The sequence below is a fragment of the Phocoena phocoena genome, chromosome 13 (assembly GCF_963924675.1).
Source record: "Phocoena phocoena chromosome 13, mPhoPho1.1, whole genome shotgun sequence".
Lineage (NCBI taxonomy): Eukaryota > Metazoa > Chordata > Mammalia > Artiodactyla > Phocoenidae > Phocoena > Phocoena phocoena.
The window spans coordinates 88809998-88832710 of record NC_089231.1 but is presented as its reverse complement, the minus strand read 5'-3'; the positions used below and the strand labels follow the sequence as shown (position 1 = coordinate 88832710).

Genomic DNA, 22713 nt, shown 5'->3' with positions numbered 1-22713 from the left:
CATGTTTTAGGTATGGGCGTCCTAAACAGTCACAACCTGTTGCTAACATTTTATCTACCCTTCTTCTCTGTCTGCGTTGTAACGCTCCTGGGCTGGCCTCTCGTCTCTGAGCTACGACGCTTACATCTGGTTGCCTCCCGTCTCTAAATCCTCCTCCTTTGTGCATTTTGTGCTTTTCTGCTGGAGTACACATTTCAGACTCGCTTGAGAACTGTGTGGTCACCACTTAGTGTAGAAAGCCTCTTCTCAGGTGAGCGGTGGGTTCAAACCCCAGTTCCACCGTGAATTCACTGTTGACCATGGACAGATCGCGCACCATTCCGTGTAAATGCCCACTGCTACTGTCATCAGTGTGTTTCCCCCTCATCACCTTGTTCCATCCCATCCTTCCTCCTGCTTCCGCGTGAGAGGTGTGTGTCTCCTTTTTAAGGGCAACTGTGGTATGTGGCCTTGAGCCACCTCTCGCTGTACTTCCGTCCGGGCTCCTGGGCCGGAAGGCCGCCCGTCTGCCCGTCCAAGCATGCCTGCCTGCAGCCCTGCCTCGCCCCGCGGCGGCTGTTGCTTCCCGAGAGGGGTCTCGTGGGCCTCCCCTCACCCCGGCTGCGCTGCAGGTCCTGCCGGCAGCCTCAGCCCTGGCCCTTGTCCTCCCTCCTTAGCGTCCAGCCCTGCTGACTGGCTCCCCCGCCCCGCCCTCATCCTCTTCATCTTTTAAAGTTAACCTGTTTTACGTTATCAGAGTTAATTATGTGCTTTATCGTGGGCATTTTGGAAGAAAGCAGAAAGGAAGGAAAAAAAAAAACAACGTTTGTAACCTGTCCCGTGGTGATAAACACCGTTAACGTTTCGGTAAATATTTTTCTAGCAAAAAATATGTATAAAACATACACTTTTAAAGAAGTGTACTGGACTTTCCTGGCGTAAAATGGTTAGAACTTCGCCTTCCAGTGTCGTGGGTACGGGTTCGATCCCTGGTCAGGGAGCTAGGATCCCACATGCCTCGCAGCCGAAAAACCAAAACACATAAGAAGAAGCAAAATTGTAACAAATTCAGTAAAGACTTTAAAAACGGTCCACATCAAAAGAAAAAAAACATCTTTAAAGAAGTGTAGGGTTTGGAGCAGCCGGTGCCTGTGGCTGTACAGTGTACCTGAGCAGAGCGTTCCAGGACCCTTTTTGTGATGGCTGCCTGCTGGTCAGCGTCGGCCGTTTCTGTGGGAGCGGAATGGCCTGGGGCCGGATGGCAGTGTGCCTTTTATTGTTTACAGATAGCTTGCTCCCAGTGTGTGGCGGGTATTGCCGGGACCTCGCATCGTTGTAGTGTCATATATGATTCTTAACTTAGACTTGCTGCTGCGTAGAGCAGCAGGGACCAGGCTGAACACTGGACGGGTGGAGGCCCGTTCACTCCTTGCGCTGGCCTCGCGAGGCCGGTGCTCCCCTCGGGTGTGTCCGAGAGCCGAGGATGTTGGGGGTTGGAGAGGGTGAGCAGTTAGTGCAGAGTCTCGAGCGCCCTGGGACTCAGCCGGCTCTGCCGTCCCCGCTGCTGTCCTGAACCGCAGGCAGCACCAGGCGGAGCCACGGGCCCACCCCGCGTCCGGGTTTCACGTCACAGACCACTCCGCCCGGGCCTCCTCGCCTACCTGTGTGTCCTTGAGTACTTGTCAGCTCGCCCCTCGGGCCAGCATTCCTGGGAACACGTGCTACATCGAGGGGCTCGTCCCATTAAATGTTCTTTTCATGTTTTTAGTTTGAAACTTTTCTAATTATGGGAGAGTTGCAATTATGGTACAGTGAAACTTCACGTTCCCTTCACTGAGATTCACCAATTGTTAACATTTCGCCACGTTTGATTTCTTTCTCTTTGTGTATGTGTGTGTATGTGTATGCATATGTGTGCGTGTACACACACATTGCACATGTATGCACACGCATACATACACACACATGTTATTTTTGCTGACTCATTTTAGAGTGAGTTGCAGGCCTTGTGACCATCCACCCCTGAGTACGCCAGTGTTCATCTCCTAAGGAGGAGGTTCTCTTGTAATTATCTAATTCAGAACATTTGATGTTGATAAAAACGCTGTCTAATCCACAGTCCATATTCTCAGTCAAAAATCATCACGTTGGTAGCCTTTATAGCTGTTTTACCTTCTTTCCAGGGTCTGATCCAGACACCTAGGCAGATAAAGCCTAGACACAAATGCCTTTATTTTTATTTACTTATTTCTTTATTTATTTGCCTGCACTGGGTCTTTGTTGCGGCACTTGGGCTCTCCGTTGCTCCGTGTGGGATGTTTTTTTTTTTTGCTGTACACGGGCCTCTCACTGTTGTGGCCTCTCCCGCTGCGGAGCACAGGCTTCGGACGCACAGGCTCAGCGGCCATGGCTCACGGGCCCAGCCACTCCGCGGCACGTGGGATCTTCCCGGACCGGGGCACGAACCCATGTCCCCTCATTGGCAGGCGGACTCTCAACCACTGCGCCACCAGGGAAACCCTCCTGGTTATTTTTGATTGAGACCTGGGCTTGGTATATGAAGGCTTGTGGCCATAGTATGAGTCTTAGGATAGTATTTTCTTTTTTTTGAATTTTATTTTATTTATGTTTTTATACAGCAGGTTCTTATTAGTCATCCATTTTATACACATCAGTGTATACATGTCAGTTCCAATCGCCCAATTCTTCCCACCACCACCACCACCCCGCTTCCCCCCTTGGTGTCCATATGTTTGTTCTCTGCATCTTTGTCTCTGTTTCTGCCCTGCAAACCGGTTCATCTGTACCATTTTTCTAGGTTCCACATGTATGCGTTAATATACAATATATGTTTTTCTCTTTTTGACTTACTTCACTCTGTATGACAATCCCTAGATCCATCCACATCTCTACAAATGACCCAATTTCGTTCGTTTTTATGGCTGATATTCCATTGTATATATGTACCACATCTTCTTTATCCATTCGTCTGTTGATGGGCATTTAGGTTTCTTCCATGACCTGGGTATTGTAAATAGTGCTGCAGTGAAGATTGGGGTGCATGTGTCTTTTTGAATTATGGTTTCCTCTGGGTATATGCCCAGTGGGATTGCTGGGTCATATGGTTATTCTGTTTTTAGTTTTTTAAGGTTTTTTATGGTTTTCGCTGGGTATATGCCCAGTAGGATTGCTGGATCATGTGGTTATTCTGTTTTTAGTTTTTTAAGGAACCTCCATACTGTTCTCCAGAGTGGTTGTATCAGTTTACATTCCCACCAACAGTGCAAGAGGGTTCCCTTTTCTCCACACCCTCTCCAGCATTTGTTGTTTGCAGATTTTCTGACGATTCCCAGTCTAACTGATGTGAGGTGGCACCTCATTGTAGTTTTGATTTGCATTTCTCTAATAATTAGTGATGTTGAGCATCCTTTCATGTGCTTCTTGGCCATCTGTATGTCTTCTTTGGAGAAATGTCTGTTTAGGTTTTCTGCTCATTTTTTGATTGCAATGTTTGTTTTTTTAATATTGAGCTGCATGAGCTGTTTATATATTTTAGAGATTAATCCTTTGTCCATTGATTCGTTTGCAGATATTTTCTCCCATTCTGAGGGTTGTCTTTTTGTCTTCTTTGTAGTTTCCTTTGCTTTGCAAAAGCTTTTACGTTTCATTAGGTCCCATTTGTTTATTTTTGTTTTTATTTCCATTACTCCGGGAGGTGGATCAAAAAAGATCTTGCTGTGATTTATGTCAAAGAGTGTTCTTCCTGTATTTTCCTCTTAAGAGTTTTATAGTGTCCAGGCTTACATTTAGGTCTCTAATCCATTTTGAGTTTATTTTTGTGTAGGGAGTGTTCTAATTTCATTCTTTTACATGTAGCTGTCCATGTTCCCAGCACCACTTATTGAAGAGACTGTCGTTTTGCCATTATATATTCTTGCCTCCTTTGTCATAGATTAGTTGACCATAGGTGCGTGGGTTTATCTCTGGGCTTTCTATCCTGTTCCATTGATCTATATTTCTGTTTTTGTGCCAGTAACATATTGTCTTGATTACTATAGCTTTGTGGTGTAGTCTGAAGTCAGGGAGTCTGACTCCTCCAGCTCCGTTTTTTTCCCTCAAGACTGCTTTGGCTATTGGGGGTCTTTTGTGTCTCCGTACAAATTTTAAGATTTTTTGTCCTAGTTCTGTAAAAAATGCCACTGGTAATTTGATAGGGATTGCATTGAATCTGTAGATTGCTTTGGGTAGTACAGTCATTTTCACACTGTTGATTCTTCCAATCCAAGAACATGGTATATCTCCCCATCTGTTGATATTATCTTTAATTTCTTTCATCAGTGTCTTGTAGTTTTCTGCATACAGGTCTTTTGTCTCCCTAGGTAGGTTTATTCCTAGGTATTTTATTCTTTTTGTTGCAGTGGTAAATGGGAGTGTTTCCTTAATTTCTCTAACAGATTTTTCATCATTAGTGTATAGGAATGCAGGAGATTTCTGTGCATTAATTTTGCATCCTGCTACTTTACCAAATTCATTGATTAGCTATAGTAGTTTTCTGGTGGCATCTTTAGGTTTCTCTATGTACAGTATCATGTCATCTGCAAACAGTGACAGTTTTACTTCTTCTTTGCCAATTTGTATTCTTTTATTTCTTTTCCTTCTCTGAGTGCCATGGCTAGGACTTCCAAAACTATGTTGAATAATAGTGGCGAGAGTGGACATCCTTGTCTTTTTCCAGATCTTAGAGGAAATGCTTTCAGTTTTTCACCATTGAGAATGATGATTGCTGTGGGTTTGTTGTATATGGCCATTATTATGTTGAGGTAGGTTCCCTCTGTGCCTACTTTCTAGAGAGGTTTTATCATAAATGGGTGTTGAATTTTGTCAAAAGCTTTTTCTGCATCTATTCAGATGATCATATGGTTTTTATTCTTCAGTTTGTTAATATGGCATATCACATTGAGTGACCTGGGATAAAACCCACTGGATCATGGTGTATGATCTTTTAATGTGCTGTTGGATTCTGTTTGCTAGTATTTTGTTGAGGGTTTTTGCATCTATATTCATCAGTGATAGTGGTCTGTAATTTTCCTTTTTTGTAGTGTCTTTATCTGGTTTTGGTATCAGGGTGATGGTGGCCTCATAGAGTGAGTTTGGGAGTGTTCCTTCCTCTGCAGTTCTTTAGAAGAGTTTGAGATGGATGGGTGTTAGCTCTTCTCTAAATGTTTGATAGAATTCACCTGTGAAGCCATCTGGTCCTGGACTTTTGTTTGTTGGAAGCTTTTTAATCACAGTTTCAATTTCATTACTTGTGATTGGTCTGTTCGTATTTTCTACTTCTTCCTGGTTCAGTCTTGGAAGGTTATACCTTTCTAAGAATTTGTCCATTTCTTCTAGGTTGTCCATTTTATTGGCATAGAGTTGCTTGTAGTAGTCTCTTAGGTTGCTTTGTATTCCTGTGGTGTCTGTTGTAACTTCTCCTTGTTCATTTCTAATTTTATTGATTTGAGTCCTCTCCCTCTTTTTCTTGATGACTCTGGCTAATGGTTTATCAATTTTGTTTATCTTCTCAAAGAGCCAGCTTTTAGTTTTATTGATCTTTGCTATTGTTTTCTTGGTTTCTATTTCATTTATTTCTGCTCTGACCTTTATGATTTCTTTCCTTCTGCTAATTTTGGGCTTTTTTTTGTTCTTCTTTCTCTAGTTCCTTTAGGTGTAAGGGTTAGACTGTTTATCTGAGATTTTTCTTGCTTCCTGAGGTAGGCTTCTATTACTCTAAACTTCCCTCTTAGAACTGCTTTTGCTGCATCCCATAGGTTTTGGATCATCGTGTTTTTGTTGTCATTTGTCTCAAGGTATTTTTTGATTTCCTCCTTGATTTCTTCAGTGATCCCTTGGTTATTCAGTAACGTATTTTTTAGCCTCCATGTGTTTGTGTTTCTTACATTTTTTTCCCTGTAATTGATTCTAATCTCATAGCATTGTGGTCAGAAAAGATGCTTGATATGATTTCAATTTTCTTAACTTTACTGAGGCTTGGTTTGTGACCCAAGATGTGATCTATCCTGAAGAGTGTTCCGTGCACAGTTGAGAAGAAAGTGTAATCTGCTGTTTTTGGATGGAATGTCCCATAAACATTAATTAAATCTATCTGGTCTGTTGTGTCATTTAAAGCTTGTCCTTCCTTATTCATTTTCTGTCTGGATGATCTGTCCATTGGTGTAAGTGAGGTGTTAAAGTCCCCCACTATTATTGTGTTACTGTCGATTTCCTCTTTTATAGCTGTGAGCAGTTGCCTTATGTATTGAGGTGCTCCTATGTTGAGTGCATATGTATTTATAATTGTTATATCTTCTCCTTGGATTGATCCCTTGATCATTATGTAGTGTCCTTCCTTGTCTCTTGTAACATTCTTTATTTTAAAGTCCACTTTATCTGATATGAGCATTGCTACTCCAGCTTTCTTTTGATTTCCATTTGCATGGAATACCTTTTTCCACCCCGTCACTTTCAGTCTGAATGTGTCCCTAGGTCTGAAGTGGGTCTCTTGTAGGCAGCATATATATATATGGGTCTTATTTTTGTATCCATTCAGCAAGCCTGTGTCTTTTGGTTGGAGCATTTAATCCGTTCACGTTGAAGGTAATTATCGATATGTATGTTCCTATTACCATTTTCTTAATTGTTATGGGTTTGTTTTTGCAGGTCCTTTTCTTCTCTTGTTTTTCCCACTTAGAGAAGTTCCTTTAGCATTTGTTGTAGAGCTGGTTTGATGGTGCTGAATTCTCTTAGCTTTTGTCTTGTCTGTAAAGCTTTTGATTTCTTCATCGAGTCTGAATGAGATCCTTGCCGGGTTGAGTAATCTTGGTTGTACGTTCTTCCCTTTCATCACTTTAGATATATTGTGCCACTCCCTTCTGGCTTGTAGAGTTTCTTCTGAGAAATCAGCTGTTAACTTTATGGGAGTTCCCTTGTATGTTATTTGTCATTTTTCCCTTGTTGCTTTCAATAATTTTTATTTGTCTTTGATTTTTGTCAATTTGATTACTATGTGTCTCAGCGTCTTTCTCGTTGGGTTTTTCCTGCCTGGGACTCTGTTCGCTTCCTGGAATTGGGTGGCTATTTCCTTTATCATGTTAGGGAAGTTTTCGACTATAATCTCTTCACATATTTTCTGGGGTCCTCTCTCTCTGTCTTCTCCTTCTGGGACCCCTATAATGTGAATGTTGTTGCGTCTAATGTTGTCCCAGAGGTCTCTTAGGCTGTCTTCATTTCTTTTCATTCTTTTTTCTTTATTGTGTTCCACGGCAGTGAATTCCACCATTCTGTCTTCCTGGTCACTTACCCCTTCTTCTGCCTCAGTTATTCTGTTATTGATTCCTTCTAGTGTAGTTTTCATTTCAGTAATTGTATTGTCATTTTTGTTTGTTTGTTCTTTAACTCTTCTAGGTCTTTTTAAACATTTCTTGCATCTTCTCGATCTTTGCCTCCATTCTTTCTCCGAGGTCCTGGATCATCTTCACTATCATTATTCTGAATTCTTTTTCTGGAAGGTTGCCTATCTCCACTTCATTTAGTTGCTTTTCTGGGGTTTTATCTTGTTCCTTCGTCTGGTATATAGCCCTCTGCCTTTTCATCTTGTCTGTCTTTCTGTGAATGTGGTTTTTGTTCCACAGGCTGCAGGATTGTAGTTCTTGCTTCTGCTGTCTGCCCTCTGGTGGATGAGGCTATCTAAGAGGCTTGGGCAGGCTTCCTGGTGGGAGGGACTGGTGGTGGGTAGAGCTGACTGTTGCTCTCGATAATATTTTCTTTTTTACGAGATGATTCTTAAACGTTTCTGCTGGTTGGCCGTGTGCACCGGCGTTCTGGGCCTGCGGCTCCCCTTTCTCCAGCATGTGGTTTTTAGCTTCAGCTCAGCCTTTTCTTGGCTTCTCAAGGCTTCGGCTGCCTCTGGGCTCAAGCAGCTCCCTCGCTGGGCTCATTTCTCTGGGTTTCCTTCTTTTGAGTCTTCTTTGCTGCCTTTATAGGTTGATGACGTCCAGCTCTTCTGCTTGTTCTCAGCAGGAGGACTCATAGGAATGACCTAGTTCCCAATATTGCCCTTGTTTTCAGAGATTTGAAATCCTGCCGTTATCAAATATAACCTCATGGCCAGCTTCTGTAGCTTGAAGGGTTAAGCGTCGTAACGCCTTTTGTATTTCTGTGATTAATGCTTGAGCCCCTGCGCACCTGTGTTAGCAGGAAGGTCCAGTAGTTCAGTCCTGAGTGACCCCCAACCCTGGGGCTTTCTTATCCAGAGAGGTGAGCCCTTGGAATGTCCCCCGCACTCTCAGTCCTCAGTCATGTGTCTGCGGCTGGTCAGCGTCCCCGGCTGTCCCGACTGGTGCATCGTGTCCTCAGCTGGGTGGACCCCGCACAGACCTGCTCCACACGCACTTCCCCTTGGACCCCTTCCCTGACCCTCCTTCCCCGCACGCGGAGGCGGGGCCTCTGGGGGTGTGAGTTCAGCCTTCCCCGGTGCAGGAACCCACGCTCCTGCCAGGAGCCCGCTTTGATGAGAGAGAGGACAGCAGGAAAGAAGTCAAACACGTGGAGGCTTTTTTCCTCCCAGAATATGGTTAAATTTCTGCTTTCCTTTTTCAGGTCTAGGTGTCAGCACTGGGTTCAAGGAACTGTTTCATCAATTAATTGGTATAAACCAGGTATCCTGAAACTTAGGTGTGCACCAGAGCCGCCTGGAGGGCTTGTTAAGTCACAGTCCTGGCCCATCTAGTGAAGTTCCTGTGAGTAGGTCAGGGGTGGAGTCCAAGAATTTTCATTTCTACTAAACGCCCACCTGATAAGGGAAGCTGCTGGTCCGGGACCCACACTTTGAGAACCACTGGGGTGATCAGTAGTTTTTCTCAAGAAACAAACAAATGACTACCAAGAATATTGTTCTGTTTAAGTTTGTTGAACACTGATGTTGGATATTATAACTCACGTCTTTTTTTTTTTAATTTTGTAGAAATAAAAGAAGAACTTGAAGATCTGAACAAAGAAATCAAGAAAACTGCTAATAAAATTCGGACCAAGTTAAAATGTGAGTGTAAAGTTTTGATTACATGTAATCATTGACGGTAGGAATGTGGGTAATTATTATTTTCTTCTTTATAACTTTTTATTCTTTTACATTTTCAAAAGTTAAGATTGTGACCGCTTTAAAATAAGTTGTATGTACTTGGAATAGCAAGTCTTGTTTAAGTTCCTCATTATTCTAGAATTCTTAAACGAGGAGCTAAACCTAAGGGCTGTTAACCCTTAAATTTCAGAGTGAAGCACTAATTCGTGCCCAGCAGGAGTTAGCACTTGCTTATAAATTGTTAATCTGTTCTATTTTATGACATTTGGGGCTAAACTGCAGATGTTTGAGAAGGCGACTAGCCTTTGACATGAAGTGCTGGGTTCTTCTTGAATGCCCTTGTACTCGGTGAGCTCCTTTGAACCTTTCGTAGATTCATCTCGGCTGACGGTGCCGGGTGGAGGTCCACAGCTTCCCTGTGGGACTGAAACAGATGTGGGTTTTCTCCGTGTGGTAGAAAGACAGACTGTATTTAATTTTTACAAAATGACATTCAAATCAAGAATATTTCTGAAGATCAAAATGAACCTTTATTAAGGAGAATTTCAGACGTATGTCGGGGGAGGGGGTCACCACCACAAGCCCCATGTCCATGCCCTTGAGCTCTGCAGGTCCCAGCGGCCCTCACTCAGCCCAGCTGGTTTCACAACCAATCCCAGACATCTGGGTCTTCATCAGCATATAGTTTTCTGTGTGTATTTCTAAGAGAAGGATTTTTCTCCCCCAAGTACAACTATAATACTACTATTTTTTTTTTCTTTTTTCTTTTTTTTTTTTTGTGGTACATGGGCCTCTCACTGTTGTGGCCTCTCCCGTTGCGGAGCACAGGCTCCAGACGCGCAGGCTCAGTGGCCATGGCTCACGGGCCCAGCCGCTCCGCGGCACGTGGGATCCTCCCGGACCGGGGCGCGAACCCGCGTCCCCTGCATCGGCAGGCGGATTCTCAACCACTGTGCCACCAGGGAAGCCCTATAATACTACTATTATATCTAAGTCACATTAATTACTATTATTTATTATAAAATATCCAGTCAGAATTCACACTTCCCCAGTGATCTTTTTATTGTTTTATTTAAAAATTTTTTTTAATAGTTTGTTTGAATTGGGTTCCTTATTTGGACCGTATTCTGTGATTGGTTGATATGTTGCCATGTTGCAGAGTTTTGCTGATTTCACCCCTTTAATGTCACTTAACAGGTTACACTGTGCTCTGTATTTCCTGTGGATTGACAGTTAAATTCTCCAAACTTGATCAGATTCATGTTGCCTGCTTTGAAATGTGAAGCTGTAACATCTGGTTTTATTTTCTGATATCATCAGCAACTGACAATTACCAAAACTCATAAATTTACTAGGAGTTGAAAAGATAAGAAAATACATTTGAGGTTAGGCTTGAAGACCTTTCATTTTTTAGTTTAAAAGATAACTCTTGGGCTTCCCTGGTGGCGCAGTGGTTGAGAGTCCGCCTGCCGATGCAGGGGACGCGGGTTCATGCCCTGGTCCGGGAGGATCCCACGTGCCGCGGAGCGGCTGGGCCCGTGGGCCATGGCCGCTGGGCCTGCGCGTCTGGAGCCTGTGCTCCGCAGTGGGAGGGGCCGCGGCGGTGGGAGGCCCGCGTACCGCAAAAAAAAACACCAAAAAACTCTTTCCTGTTTGTTTCTAGCTATTGAACAAAGTTTTGATCAGGATGAGAGTGGGAACCGAACGTCAGTGGATCTTCGGATACGCAGAACCCAGGTTTGATTATTGGTCTTGTCTCGATTGAAGCGATGCTGAAGAATAGGTCTTTATACTTCTTTCAAATTCAGAATAATTTCATCTTTACCATCACATTAATTCTCTCAGCATTTCTGCATAAAAAAGGCATCGTATTTATAGACTCCCTCTCTAGATTATGAAGAAAAAAAGTGTGTTCAGCCCAACAGCAGAATTCTGTTCTGAAGAGCAAAGAATTATCCCAGTCATTGTCGTGTTCGTGGTAAAATCCTCTCCTTTTATAGGTTTATGGTACAGCACAGTGGAATTTAGTCCACTGAACTCTACTTGACAAATGGGGTTATGTGCTCGGGCTCTGGGGACAGTCTGCCTGGGTGCCAGCCTGACCCAGTCAGCCTGTAGCTATGGGCTAATTGACTTCTTGAAATGACGGTTTCACTTTTACAGAATGAGGGATAGTAATAGTATAGTAAGGTTACTGTGAAAGTCAAATAACATAATGCGTGTAAAGTTCTTGGCATAGATTCTGTTATACGGTAAGCTGCTGTTAATCTTATTAAGTAAGTGGCATATTAGTTTGAATCTCTATAATGTGATGTTTTTATTTATCACTTTTACTAGAAGAAACGACCAGTGTGTATTGATCTTTTTTTTTTTTTTTATGTTAAAAGCATTCAGTGCTATCTCGACAGTTTGTGGAAGTTATGACAGAGTATAACGAAGCACAGACTCTATTTCGGGAGCGAAGCAAAGGCCGGATACAGCGTCAGCTAGAAATAAGTGAGTCAGTGAACGTGCTATTTTTGTTAAAAACATATTTTTCTTCCTTAGGGTCTGACATGAAAGTATGTAACTTCAAAAAAGTAATTCCATCTCTGTTTTGGTCAATAATGTAAGCCTAAAGTGCTTTCATGGCTTCCTGTTCATTGAATCAACCAACCTATTATTTATTTAAATCCTTCAGAAAGTTCTAGGTGAGTGGACTTTAGATTACTTGTAGAGCGTTAATGAGACCTGGAAGACTCTCAACCGTCATCTCTTCCTGTATTTTTTGTGTCCCCTAACCCTTCCTGCCCCGTCTCAGGGGACAGTTCTTGTGGGTCTCGCGGTTCTGCATGTCTGGTGAGCAGACACTCGCTGCCTTTTTGCTCCAGGCTTTCTCCCGTGGGTGTCTGTCTGTGTGACAGGCAGCCTTAGAAGATGCAGCTCGTGGTTCCCTCTGGGCAGAAGGCAGTTTGCTTGCTGAATAAAGGTTAGGCAGCTTTGCTTACTCCCCACTATGGAAGATAGGGTTCCTCAGCTGTGGTACAAGCCCCCTGTGGGTGCACCTTCCGCTGGGGCTGCTCTGCGTCTCCCACGGGCTTGGCGAGGGGGGAGCAGCCGTAAACGTGAACCTCATTAAATGACATTTTAGGACCTCCCTGGTGGTGCAGTGGTTAAGAATCCGCCTGCCAATGCAGGGGACACGGGTTCGATCCCTGGTCCAGGAAGATCCCACATGCCGCGGAGCAGCTAAGCCCGTGTGCCACAACTGCTGAGCCTGCGCGCCACAACTACTGAGCCTGCGTGCTGCAACTACTGAGCCCACACGCCTTCTCACCGTGATGAGAGGCCCGTGCACCTCAATAAAGAGTGGCTCCCGCTCGCCGCAACTAGAGAAAGCCCACACGCAGCAACGAAGACCCAACGCAGCCCCCCAAAATAAATAATGACATTTTAACATCTTTTTTGAGATATAGTTGATGTACCATGTGAATGATACTCAAATTGTACAGTCTAGTGGTTTTTAGTGTATTAGCACAATCAATTTTAGACCGTTTTAATCACTCCAAAAGGAAACTTGGTGCCCGTTGCTGGGCACTTCCCATTTCTCCCCTGAGCCCTAGGCTACTGCCAGTTTATTCTCCTGTCTCTGTAATTTTGCCCATTTTGGGCATCCATATGAATGGAATCGTACAACATGTGGTCTCTTGTGACTGGTCTCTTTCACTTAGCACAGTTTTTTCAAGGTTCAGCCATACTCCAGCAAACACCAGTGTTTTATCCCTTTTTTACGACTGCATCACGTTCCATTGTGTGGCTGGACCGCATTAACACTGTCCATCCATGAGGTGATGGACATTTGGGTTGTTTCCACTTTTTGGTGATTGTGAATAATGCTGCTGTGAATATTCACATGAAATGATCTTTTAATTATTACGATGTTTCAATTGGGTTTTCCCAAAATTCTGTGAACCTCTTCATGCACAGCATTACTACATTTAACTCAAGGAAAAAGTATTAACGCCCGACCTACAGAAAGTATTAGAGCCTCTGATGTTAATTTTGCAGTCTTTATTATGTGCATTTAGCATATGCTGGATCTAGTTTACCCCCGTTTCCTATAAGCCAGAGTTAAACTTGTAGGAAAACTGATACGCCAGAATGTATTATCAGTTTCGTTTTTATAGTTGTTCCTTATTCAGACTAAAATTGGATTTCATTGATCATTCCAATTATAAGGTTTTTCATGAGTGTTTTCCAGTTCTTCCTACTTCTTAGGCTTATGTTAATTTCTCTCATCGTTATATTTGCCTAAGAAAATACATTGGAGAGGTTAGAAAAACATTGGTTGAAAATATTAACAACTCAGATTTTAGTTGCTAACTTATGGGTGCAAAAGTCATTTTTAAATATTGCTGCATTCTGAATGGAGTTTTTAATTGTTAATATTTTAGCTGGAAAAACTACCACTGATGATGAACTAGAAGAGATGCTGGAAAGTGGGAATCCCTCCATTTTCACGTCGGACGTGAGTATGCAGGTGGCTTTGTGGCCTTGTGTGTTTGTATACATACAGATGATTTTTTTTCTTTTTTTTTTTTCCTTTTTTTTTTTTTTTTTTTTTTTGTGGTACGTGGGCCTCTCACTGATGTGGCCTCTCCCGTTGCGGAGCACAGGCTCCGGACGCGCAGGCTCAGCAGCCATGGCTCACGGCCCAGCCGCTCCGCGGCATGTGGGATCTTCCCAGACCAGGGCACGAACCCGTGTCCCCTGCATCGGCAGGTGGACTCTCAACCACTGCGCCACCAGGGAAGCCCCCTGATTTTTTTTCTTTAACTTCCAGAGCAATCGTAAGTTCATTAGTATTTCTCTTCTGTTTTTGTTTTTCAAAGATTATATCGGATTCACAGATTACTAGACAGGCTCTCAATGAAATTGAGTCACGTCATAAAGACATTATGAGGCTGGAGACCAGCATCCGAGAGCTGCACGAGCTGTTCGTGGACATGGCCGTGCTCGTTGAGACTCAGGTAGTCACACACGTCTCTGCTTCTCTGAGACAGAGAGCTGTTTTCTGTAAAATCTTACGTTTGCTTCCAGTATACCTGAGAAAGCCTGTATTCTGGATGCAGTCTCGTAATTCAGCAGTTGTAGTGTTATTGCCATGTGAGACTGAAACGCTGTAAACAGCTTCACCTTTCAACAGTGGGGGACTGGTTTACTTAAGTTATGTGTGGTTTGTCCGTAGGACAGCCTGTTAGGCAGCCATAGGCAACATCGTCTTTGTTCATGGAGGACTTTTAATGAAATATATAAACGTTATGTGCCAGAATTTCAAGTTGACATAAGAGGGAGATACTGAACCTTACACGTGTATGTATAAACGTGAATATGTATACAACACACGCCCTTCTACGCCTGTGTGTATGTATATATGGCATGAACTCAGCTGCATGAAACAGTACTCACAGAAGGAAAGAAGTATACCAAGCAGTATAATAACAGTGGGACTATGGGAATTTTAGTCTTCTTCTCTAAAATACATGTATTTTCAAGTTTTCTGTAAGGACCATATACTAGAGTAACAATTGGGAGAAATGTATGAAAGAATAAGCCCCAAAGGGGATACACCGTGACGTAACTAGAAGCTTATACTTGCTACGCGGTGGCTAGTACCACCGGCACGGGGTGATGGGGGTGTGAGGAGACCCTGTGAGGAACTGAGGAAGTTGATACAGATTTTTGAAAACAAAATTCAGTGTGAAGCACAAGCCGGTGGTTCCAGTTAGGTTTGTGGCTGTGCTTGCGCTTCCTCTCGTGATGCTGAATAAGGTCCTCTGTGACTTTGCAAGCGCGTGAGGCTCGCCCTCGGTCACTCACTGATCAGTGGGCCATTGAGTTCAGCTGACCGCCCCGTGGAGGCGGAGCATTCGTACCGAGTCATCTTAGGATTCACGTCACACTCACGTCCTCGCTCCCGCGGAGGCTGGTTTCAGGATCTCTTGTGTCCTCTAAGAAGGTTCGAGTCTGACTGGCCTATTTCTCATTGCCTGGGTTATGTAAGGATCACTGAGAAGTCCATCCAGGTGCCAGGTTCATCCTCCACATCGCCACTAACATTTGAAGAACAGTGTTTACTTTGAGGAACCTTGTCATAAAAATGTGTGCAGAGCTGCGGTGCGGTGCATTTGCAGTGTAGGGCGGGGACGGGGCAAGCTCACCCCTTCTGCTGGGAGGGCCGGTGCGCCACTCACGGTGTGGGGACGGGGCAAGCTCACCCCTTCTGCTGGGAGGGCCGGTGCGCCACTCACGGTGCGGGGACGGGGCAAGCTCACCCCTTCTGCTGGGAGGGCCGGTGCGCCACTCACCGTGCAGAAGGGGGAGAGCTGGGAGTCTGGCTGCCACCAGCTTCTTGTTTTCAGGAAGGAAACCAGTTAGACAATTAGACAATCAGTGATTAGTTTTGTTATTACTGAAGATTTTAGAGTGCCTTGGACTTTTAATTAGGCTTGTTCGATGTCAGATGTATTAGTCGCCATTAGAAAAATCGATGTGTTCTTAGCTTTTGTTCCATTGTTTCCTTTTAGAAGTCTGTTAGTGCCGCATTATATTGGCTCGTCTAATTCAACATGTGCGTTTAATCAAAGCTTACTAGTAAGTTTACATGTGTGAGTGAGTAAGTTAACTGTGCGTCATTCTTCAATGCTTTACCGCTCACTGCTGCAGATTGCGTCTGCTGGTGGACAGAAGACCAGGTAATGTGTTCTGTCACCTCACATTTCACTGGATGCACCTCACTTTACGTTTTCGCTCATTAATTTAGCCAACTTAGTGGCCACCGTAAGCTATTCTGGGTTTACTGTATTTTGAAGAAATTGCAGCAATATTCTACCCATTAGAAAAGATGTCATTCTTCGTCCACTGTATGTACGTGCATAATAGTAAATATTCGCTTAGCCTAAAGCCTGCCGCCTCCCGTTCACTGCGCCCATCTTTAAAGAGTGTTCTCATGTTAAAGCATATCTCAAAGTCTACATGATACGCCTTCAGTTATCAGCATCGTTGCCCATCCCTTTTAGTTCTTTTTATAAGTTGGATTTTGATTATTCTGCATATTGTACATTTATAATGGTCTCATCTTTTCGTGAATGTGAAAAAAAATTCGGTGTCCATTTCATGCACATTATGTTCCTGTGGAAACTTTACTGCTGCTCTGTGGCTGTCTTAAGATACACAATTAAGTCATTTGAAAGTATCTCCTAAGTTTGAAACTTTCTGTTTTAAGGGTGAAATGATCAACAACATAGAAAAAAACGTTATGAATGCCACAGACTATGTAGAACATGCTAAAGAAGAAACGAAAAAAGCTATTAAATATCAAAGCAAAGCAAGAAGGGTGAGTTTGGTCCTTAACAATTAAAGGGCATTTTTCTCTGGATTTGGTTTTGAGTGTGCATACGTCGATGCAAGCCCACTTAAAAGGTATTCCAAGAAATGAAAACTTCTTACATTAATGTTTCATTTGAAAACTGAAGTCATTCTTTTTGCTAAAACATTTGAAGTTTATCAGATAAGTTATGTTGACTGTGAACCCTGTTGGTTTTAAGTAATGAAAACCCTTTGCAGCCAAAGTCGGTCTCTCTGCTTTTCTCAGTTGCATGGGTTCCAATTCCAGAGTTCTCTGTGTCTTGGGTCATTATGTGGAGGGACATAACAAAACTCATGGGACTGGAAGTTCTAAAAACCATTGGTTACACATCTTATGCAGTGAACACTTTATTCTTTGTTTACGTTATTTGCTAATCCTTTGGTTTGGAGGAAAGAAGAGAATTATTTGAGACCGTGGACCATAGACGTTATGTAGCACTCACGTTGAAGCTTTGTAAACGAGTTTTAGTATCTTTATCTGAATCTTAACGTGTGTCGTGTGTGAGTGAAAGCTCTTCTAAGAAAACAGCGAAACCACAGAATTAAGTTCTGATTCAGGGACTGGAAAACCGTGTGTCTCACTGTGTGACCTCACCCATTACTTCTTGGTTCCTTTCTCTCCAGTGTGGAAAGGAGCAACACGAAGCACCAAACCCGTGCTTTCAGGGCCTGTCGCCCTCCCACCTGCTGGAAGACGGCTGTCTCAGTGCCAGTCAGGGGGAGGTTTCCAACGTGATGGCAAAAAAGGGAGTTTCAAAAACTCCTTGTAAAGAGTTAGTTTCAAAACGTTCAGGAAACAGTCAGATTTTGAGCGCGGATTTACCTGTAACGATGGCCCATGGACGTTCTCAAATAAGATGCACGTCTGGGCTTTAATGTCAGCCTGCAAAGCATCTCACCCTGCTTTTTCTTGGGGATATCTGAGTGTTAATTATCTCTGAGACATAAGACATGGTTTCTTACATAATTCTGTGTTACCACCTTTTGAAATATTGACCTTTAAAGTAAAGTGAGGTGATGAGGTCTGCATGTGAAGTGCTTTGGCTGGTCCAGGCACAAAATGGACTTTCACTTAAAAAAAATCATTAAAAAAGGGCAGTTCCCTTCCTTTCTCCATGACCTAAACAGCACGTCAGTCCAACGAAAATTTCCATGAGAAGTTCCCTGGTTTTACAGAGATAAAAGGTGGTTGGGGGATACATCTTATCCTGAACCGGCAGAGCAAGCCTCGTTCTGGCAGGTGGCTGGGAGCAGTGCGTTACCCGGAGTGGCCACTGGTCAGAACGTGATGTTTTGTTTCAAAAATTATCACCGTCTCTCTGACTCAAGGCCTGGCATCTGAAACCACACACAGCTTGCTCAGCTTCTCCCTCTGCTGTTAGGTGCGTGGTTGTTGAGATGTTGGCCATCCCTCCCCTCTCCTGGTGTCCTGGTTCCATTCCCGGGGCAGCTGAGTTAGCCCCTGAGAGACCAGACGGCACTAGTGGAGTGTGGTTTGTTTTACATGGTGCGGCAGGGGCAGTGAAGGACTTAATGGCCAGTTACAAACAAACAAGAAAGAAAAGAGTGTAGGGGCTTATTACATAGATAACTGATTTCTGAGTTCACTGACCTGGCTACATAGCTCTGTATACGTGAAAAACAATCAGCTGTATGTCTCAGTCCATCGGAAATTTACTAAAAGAATGTGGTCATGCAGCTTTCTCATTGATGACACCTAATATTTCGAGTTCTGTAACAGTTTATCTCCAAGTAGTCTGACCTCATTAAATTAAAAACCCGTCTTTATGAGAACTGAAAGTTGTCGAGCAGAATTAATCGACGTCCCATAACTTAGATTTTAAAACGAATTCCAATAGTCTTTGATTTTAAATGCATGATGTCTTCTAACACGGCGGTGTGGAATTAACCACGATATAATCGCTTGCTTTCCTTTGACAGAAGAAGTGGGTACTTGTTGCTGTGTCACTTGCTCTGGTGGCTGTGATCGCTCTAATCATTGGCTTATCAGTTGGCACGTGATGTGGTGGCTGACGTCAGCGTGCATGGGCAGTAAGTAACTAATCAACTAATCTGCTTATTCCCTCGCCCAATTAGCTAATAGGGGTGCTTTGCCCAATTGACAAATACTGGAAAGCAATGAAAGGCTGCCAGTGGAGCGTTTGCCTGGCTTCTGTGCCGAGAGCCAGCTTAGGCCGGGTGGCCGCTCACCTCTAAACCAGGGTCGTCTCCCTGTTGGTTTCGAAGCCTCGGCTGGGTTTGCCTCTGTTACTAAATGCGACGGCGCGGGCGGCAGCCCCTGACTCTCCAGTCTTCTGTTTTTGGTCCGGGAGGATGCTCCCTTCTTAAAGGAGCCCTTCATTAGTGGAATAACCTTAGCAGTGAGGATTAATTCTCAATTAAAAAACTAAAATGTAATGTTTAATTTATCTCTTAAGTTTTAACTCTTCAATAAGTGCAACAGCCGAAAGTTGCTCTGTGAACTCTATTTATTTACTCATCATTTTACTGTGGAATTAGAGGGAATGGAACGAGAGCTGTGAAGAACACTCAGTGGAATTAAAAGACTTCGTCTCACTTGTTTCCATTTGTCAGCGTCTAGTTTGTTGTAAATGTGGCCGCATTAAAGAGAAACCTTGTGCTAAGTGAGCATGCCTGCTAATTCTTAAGGATTCAGAATACAGAAGATATTCAGTTCTTTATTTAGAGTATCTTTATTTTTGTTTTCTGTGTGAGTATCACCCCTCTCCAAACTTCAGTAGATTTTGTGTTTTTCCTCCGTTTTTTTTTATGCATTTGGAATCATCCTTCTTGCATTAACTCTTAAGTTAGAATGCTGCCTGGTGTATTAAATTTGGATGTACCAGTTATTTATCTTAAAACGTTTGTTTGGCGTGATCATTGTGATTAAAATTATATCTAGATGGTGACAAGTGGTCCTTGATGAATTCATTATTTTATCGTGAAAGCAACTGCTGGCTTGGTAGACACTTGGCACTTTCTTAAAGCGAAGACGAGGAGTTTCTCAGTGTGAGCCTCTGTGCACTGAGGACCCGCCACAGGCGAGAGGCCCTTGCAGTTACTGTCCCAGCGTTCACATAAGCCACCACCTTGCACTCGAGGTAGTTCCCGTTAGAAGCTCTGGGATGTTGAGTTTGTTAGCGATCCACTTTTTCAGAAGGCAGAAGGAAGGAAGGCTCTCTGTTTTCATCAGGCAGGATGTTCATGTATCCTTCCATGCTTTCCTATTACGTCTGCTGAAAAAGCGGTATATGTGATTTCCCTTCATTAATAATGATGGTATTTAAAAACTATTTTTCTAATTTTTTATGAACTATGTATTTTCTTAGCTTTTCCTAGTGGCCATAATATGGCTAGTTGGATGTGCTTCCACTGAAGATAAACTCAATTTTAGATTGGATGCTGTGGTGATGGCGGTAGAACCGAGGGCAGGCTCCTCCCAGCAGGGTTCCCTGGGAGCCTGGGCTTTGCTCTGTGCCCTGGGCCTGGCCCGGTGGTGTACCTTCATGCCTTTAAGCACGAATGAACACAAAACCATGCTCACTGATAAGAAGCACATCAGAGAGCACACCAACAGGTCTGTTTTTTTTAATACAAACGCAGTGGTCGGCGTCTTTAATTATACTTTGGAAAAACTATTCTTGCAGCAGATAGTTCGGCACAGCCCTCCTCGGGGCCTGTAGGCCTGTGTGGAGGGACTCCTACTCCCTGGAGCCCTGCAGCGAGGCCAGGGTGCCCGGTTTTCTGCCCAACGACACTGCTAAGAGGACACGTGGCCCAGGATTTACGTGTAGTAGGTGGTGGCTTGACTCCCAGGGGTGTGCGTGGGCCACCAAGGAGAAGTCCAGGCATTTGGCGTGAGTTGTGAGCAGGTTATTGGGCAAGAATGGTCATTAAATCTATGGCATTGAGAGTTCAGGAGCTCAGCTATCGTGGAAGTCAGGAGAGCACCTCTGAAAGCCAGATGTGGAAGCAAGCACGCACATACATACGTGCTACCCAGAGACTCGGCAGTGAGAGTCAGAGTCTCCTGGTTCTCTAAGGTGGTTGGGTGCAGTGAGGTTGACAGGGGCATATGGAGCGGGTTCTGGAGCTGAAGGGCGATGCCAGTGGGAAAGGAGGGGTGATAGGCTGAAGGAAAAAGGCGTGTCTAGAAAGGTGCTGAGAGAGGCTCCCCGAGAGACACGTGAGGACGATGCGAGCATGGTCGGGACCACGTCCTCGCTTTCCAGGAAATGCACGTAACGTTAACAAGCAACAGGAAGTTTGAGGGCATGATGTCCTGAAGGCAGTGGTCCCGGGGTTCTGCACAGTGGATGTGAAGGTTTACCAAGGGGCCCGGCTGTGCTCACCTTCATGCAGTAATCGATGGCGCTCTTGGCAGGTTAATACCGATGCAGAGCTGACCAGTTTGAGCAGCTGTGATTTCTCAGATGAAAGTGTGCCATGAGTTCGGTAACTGTAATTTAAAATGATGAATCTCTGCTGTTTACAAAGAGAACTGGAAGTCAGACAGTGTGGTGTGCCTTTCATCTTCGTGAATTCCTCCTGTTCTCCCGCAGACCAGATGGGCTTCCCGGAGAGGCTAGATTTCTTAAGCCAAAGGTTGTTTAGCTTTTCAGCTGTGCGAGGGCTTGTTAATAGACAGCAAAAAGTTACTGTTAATACTGCCTTGCTCTGGGCCCTGGATGCAGCAGGAGACCGAGTTAATGGCTTGTTGATTTCTTCCTTGCATCATACCTCAATGTAAAAAAATGTATAAATAAGATTTTTTTCAGCAAGTGAGAAATAAATCCATTTAAAGTTTTAAAAAGATGTACAATGCATCCAAGAAATAACTGTTTGGGATTTTCTTGTGATCAATAGAACGTGTTTATGAAGACCCCACATGGTGTCAAGTAGACATTGCCTTTTACCTCCAGGAGTAAATAGTTGTTGTCTTAATAATACGTATTTTAAGTTATTAAATTCATTTAATATACATGTGTCTATAACTTAGTGCTTTGCCTCTGGAACTTTCCTTCCCCACCCCTCCCTTTTCTATGACCTGTAGGGGTTCTTTCTTGTTGATGGGCTTGTATTTTAAAAACATCTCAAATTCCAGGAGAATTTTGTTAGGAAATGACGTTAGTGATTTCTTTCCTTTGGTATCTTGCAAATTAATAAATGTTTTTCTTTATCTTGCAGAAAATGATGTTCATTCTTATTTGCGTAGTTATTTTGCTTGTGATCCTTGGAATTATCCTAGCAACAACATTGTCATAGCAACCATGTCCCAAGAGCCGTTTATCCTTGGAGTCAGACCACATCTGCAGCAAATGAGCCTCCTCCCATTTCATGAATGAATCCTAGACATTGTGACACGTGGCATTGAGTGCCGACTTTCTGTTAGTGAATTCAAGGAGAAAACGCAACAGAATGTATTGTTTGGTGAGAAAAGCAGAATGGATGTGATGAGTTAACCCAAACATCCTCGGACTCTACATAACACACCACAAAAAATTAACAATTTGAAACTGGTTTCAATGGCCTTAAAATAAGGAATTTTTGAAATTTTCAATTTTTTTTATATTTCAGTGTTAAAAATGTATGTGAGGTTTAATTAGGAATGTCTTAATGTTATGAAGCTATTAGATGTGAGGTCTAAGACTTTCTTCCCTCTCCCAGCTAACATGCTGATTGAGACGTTTTTGTACTGTGTTTGTGTTTGTTTATGTTTGCAAAAATTATTTTTATTATCACAGAGCTGTTTTGTAAGATATCTATAATTTTAAATGTTTATAAATTGTTTAATATATTAACATCTTAATTTACTCCAATTTTATATATTAACTATTGCCTTTTGAAAGAAATAGGAAGGTTCATGATATTAGAGCCATTTTTGCACAGTTGTTTACAAAGTTTGCAATCGGCCTAGAAGACATTGGTTGCAAGGTTCCCCCAAAAGCCTCTGTAGTGCCTTCTGTTAAAATTGATTTATAAGGTTTAAACGCGCCCAGCACCCTGCGGGAAAAGCTCGATTATTGTACTCAGCTCCATTTCCAGCTGTGTCATTACCCAAGATAATAAATTAGTTACTGCACCGTAAAGACAATGATCTCTTCTTTACTCATTACAAAATAAAGTTTGTGATTCCCTGTTTAACACTAATAAAGTCTCAGTTTAAGATGGTGATAAAACCAAATTTT

At 43.2% G+C, this 22713-nt stretch overlaps 1 protein-coding gene across 1 annotated transcript in view; it reads left to right on the top strand.

Annotated features, from left to right (window-relative positions):
* The window catches only part of STX2 (syntaxin 2), a 29362-nt gene extending 7572 nt beyond the window's left edge, over positions 1–21790 (top strand). Inside the window, exons 3-9 of the mRNA XM_065889662.1 lie at positions 8984–9058; positions 10761–10834; positions 11485–11593; positions 13531–13604; positions 13969–14106; positions 16362–16472; positions 21713–21790. Of these exons, the coding sequence (XP_065745734.1) occupies positions 8984–9058; positions 10761–10834; positions 11485–11593; positions 13531–13604; positions 13969–14106; positions 16362–16472; positions 21713–21790 (659 nt within the window). The remainder of the gene's footprint in view (positions 1–8983; positions 9059–10760; positions 10835–11484; positions 11594–13530; positions 13605–13968; positions 14107–16361; positions 16473–21712) is intronic.
* Positions 21791–22713: the final 923 nt, after the last annotated feature.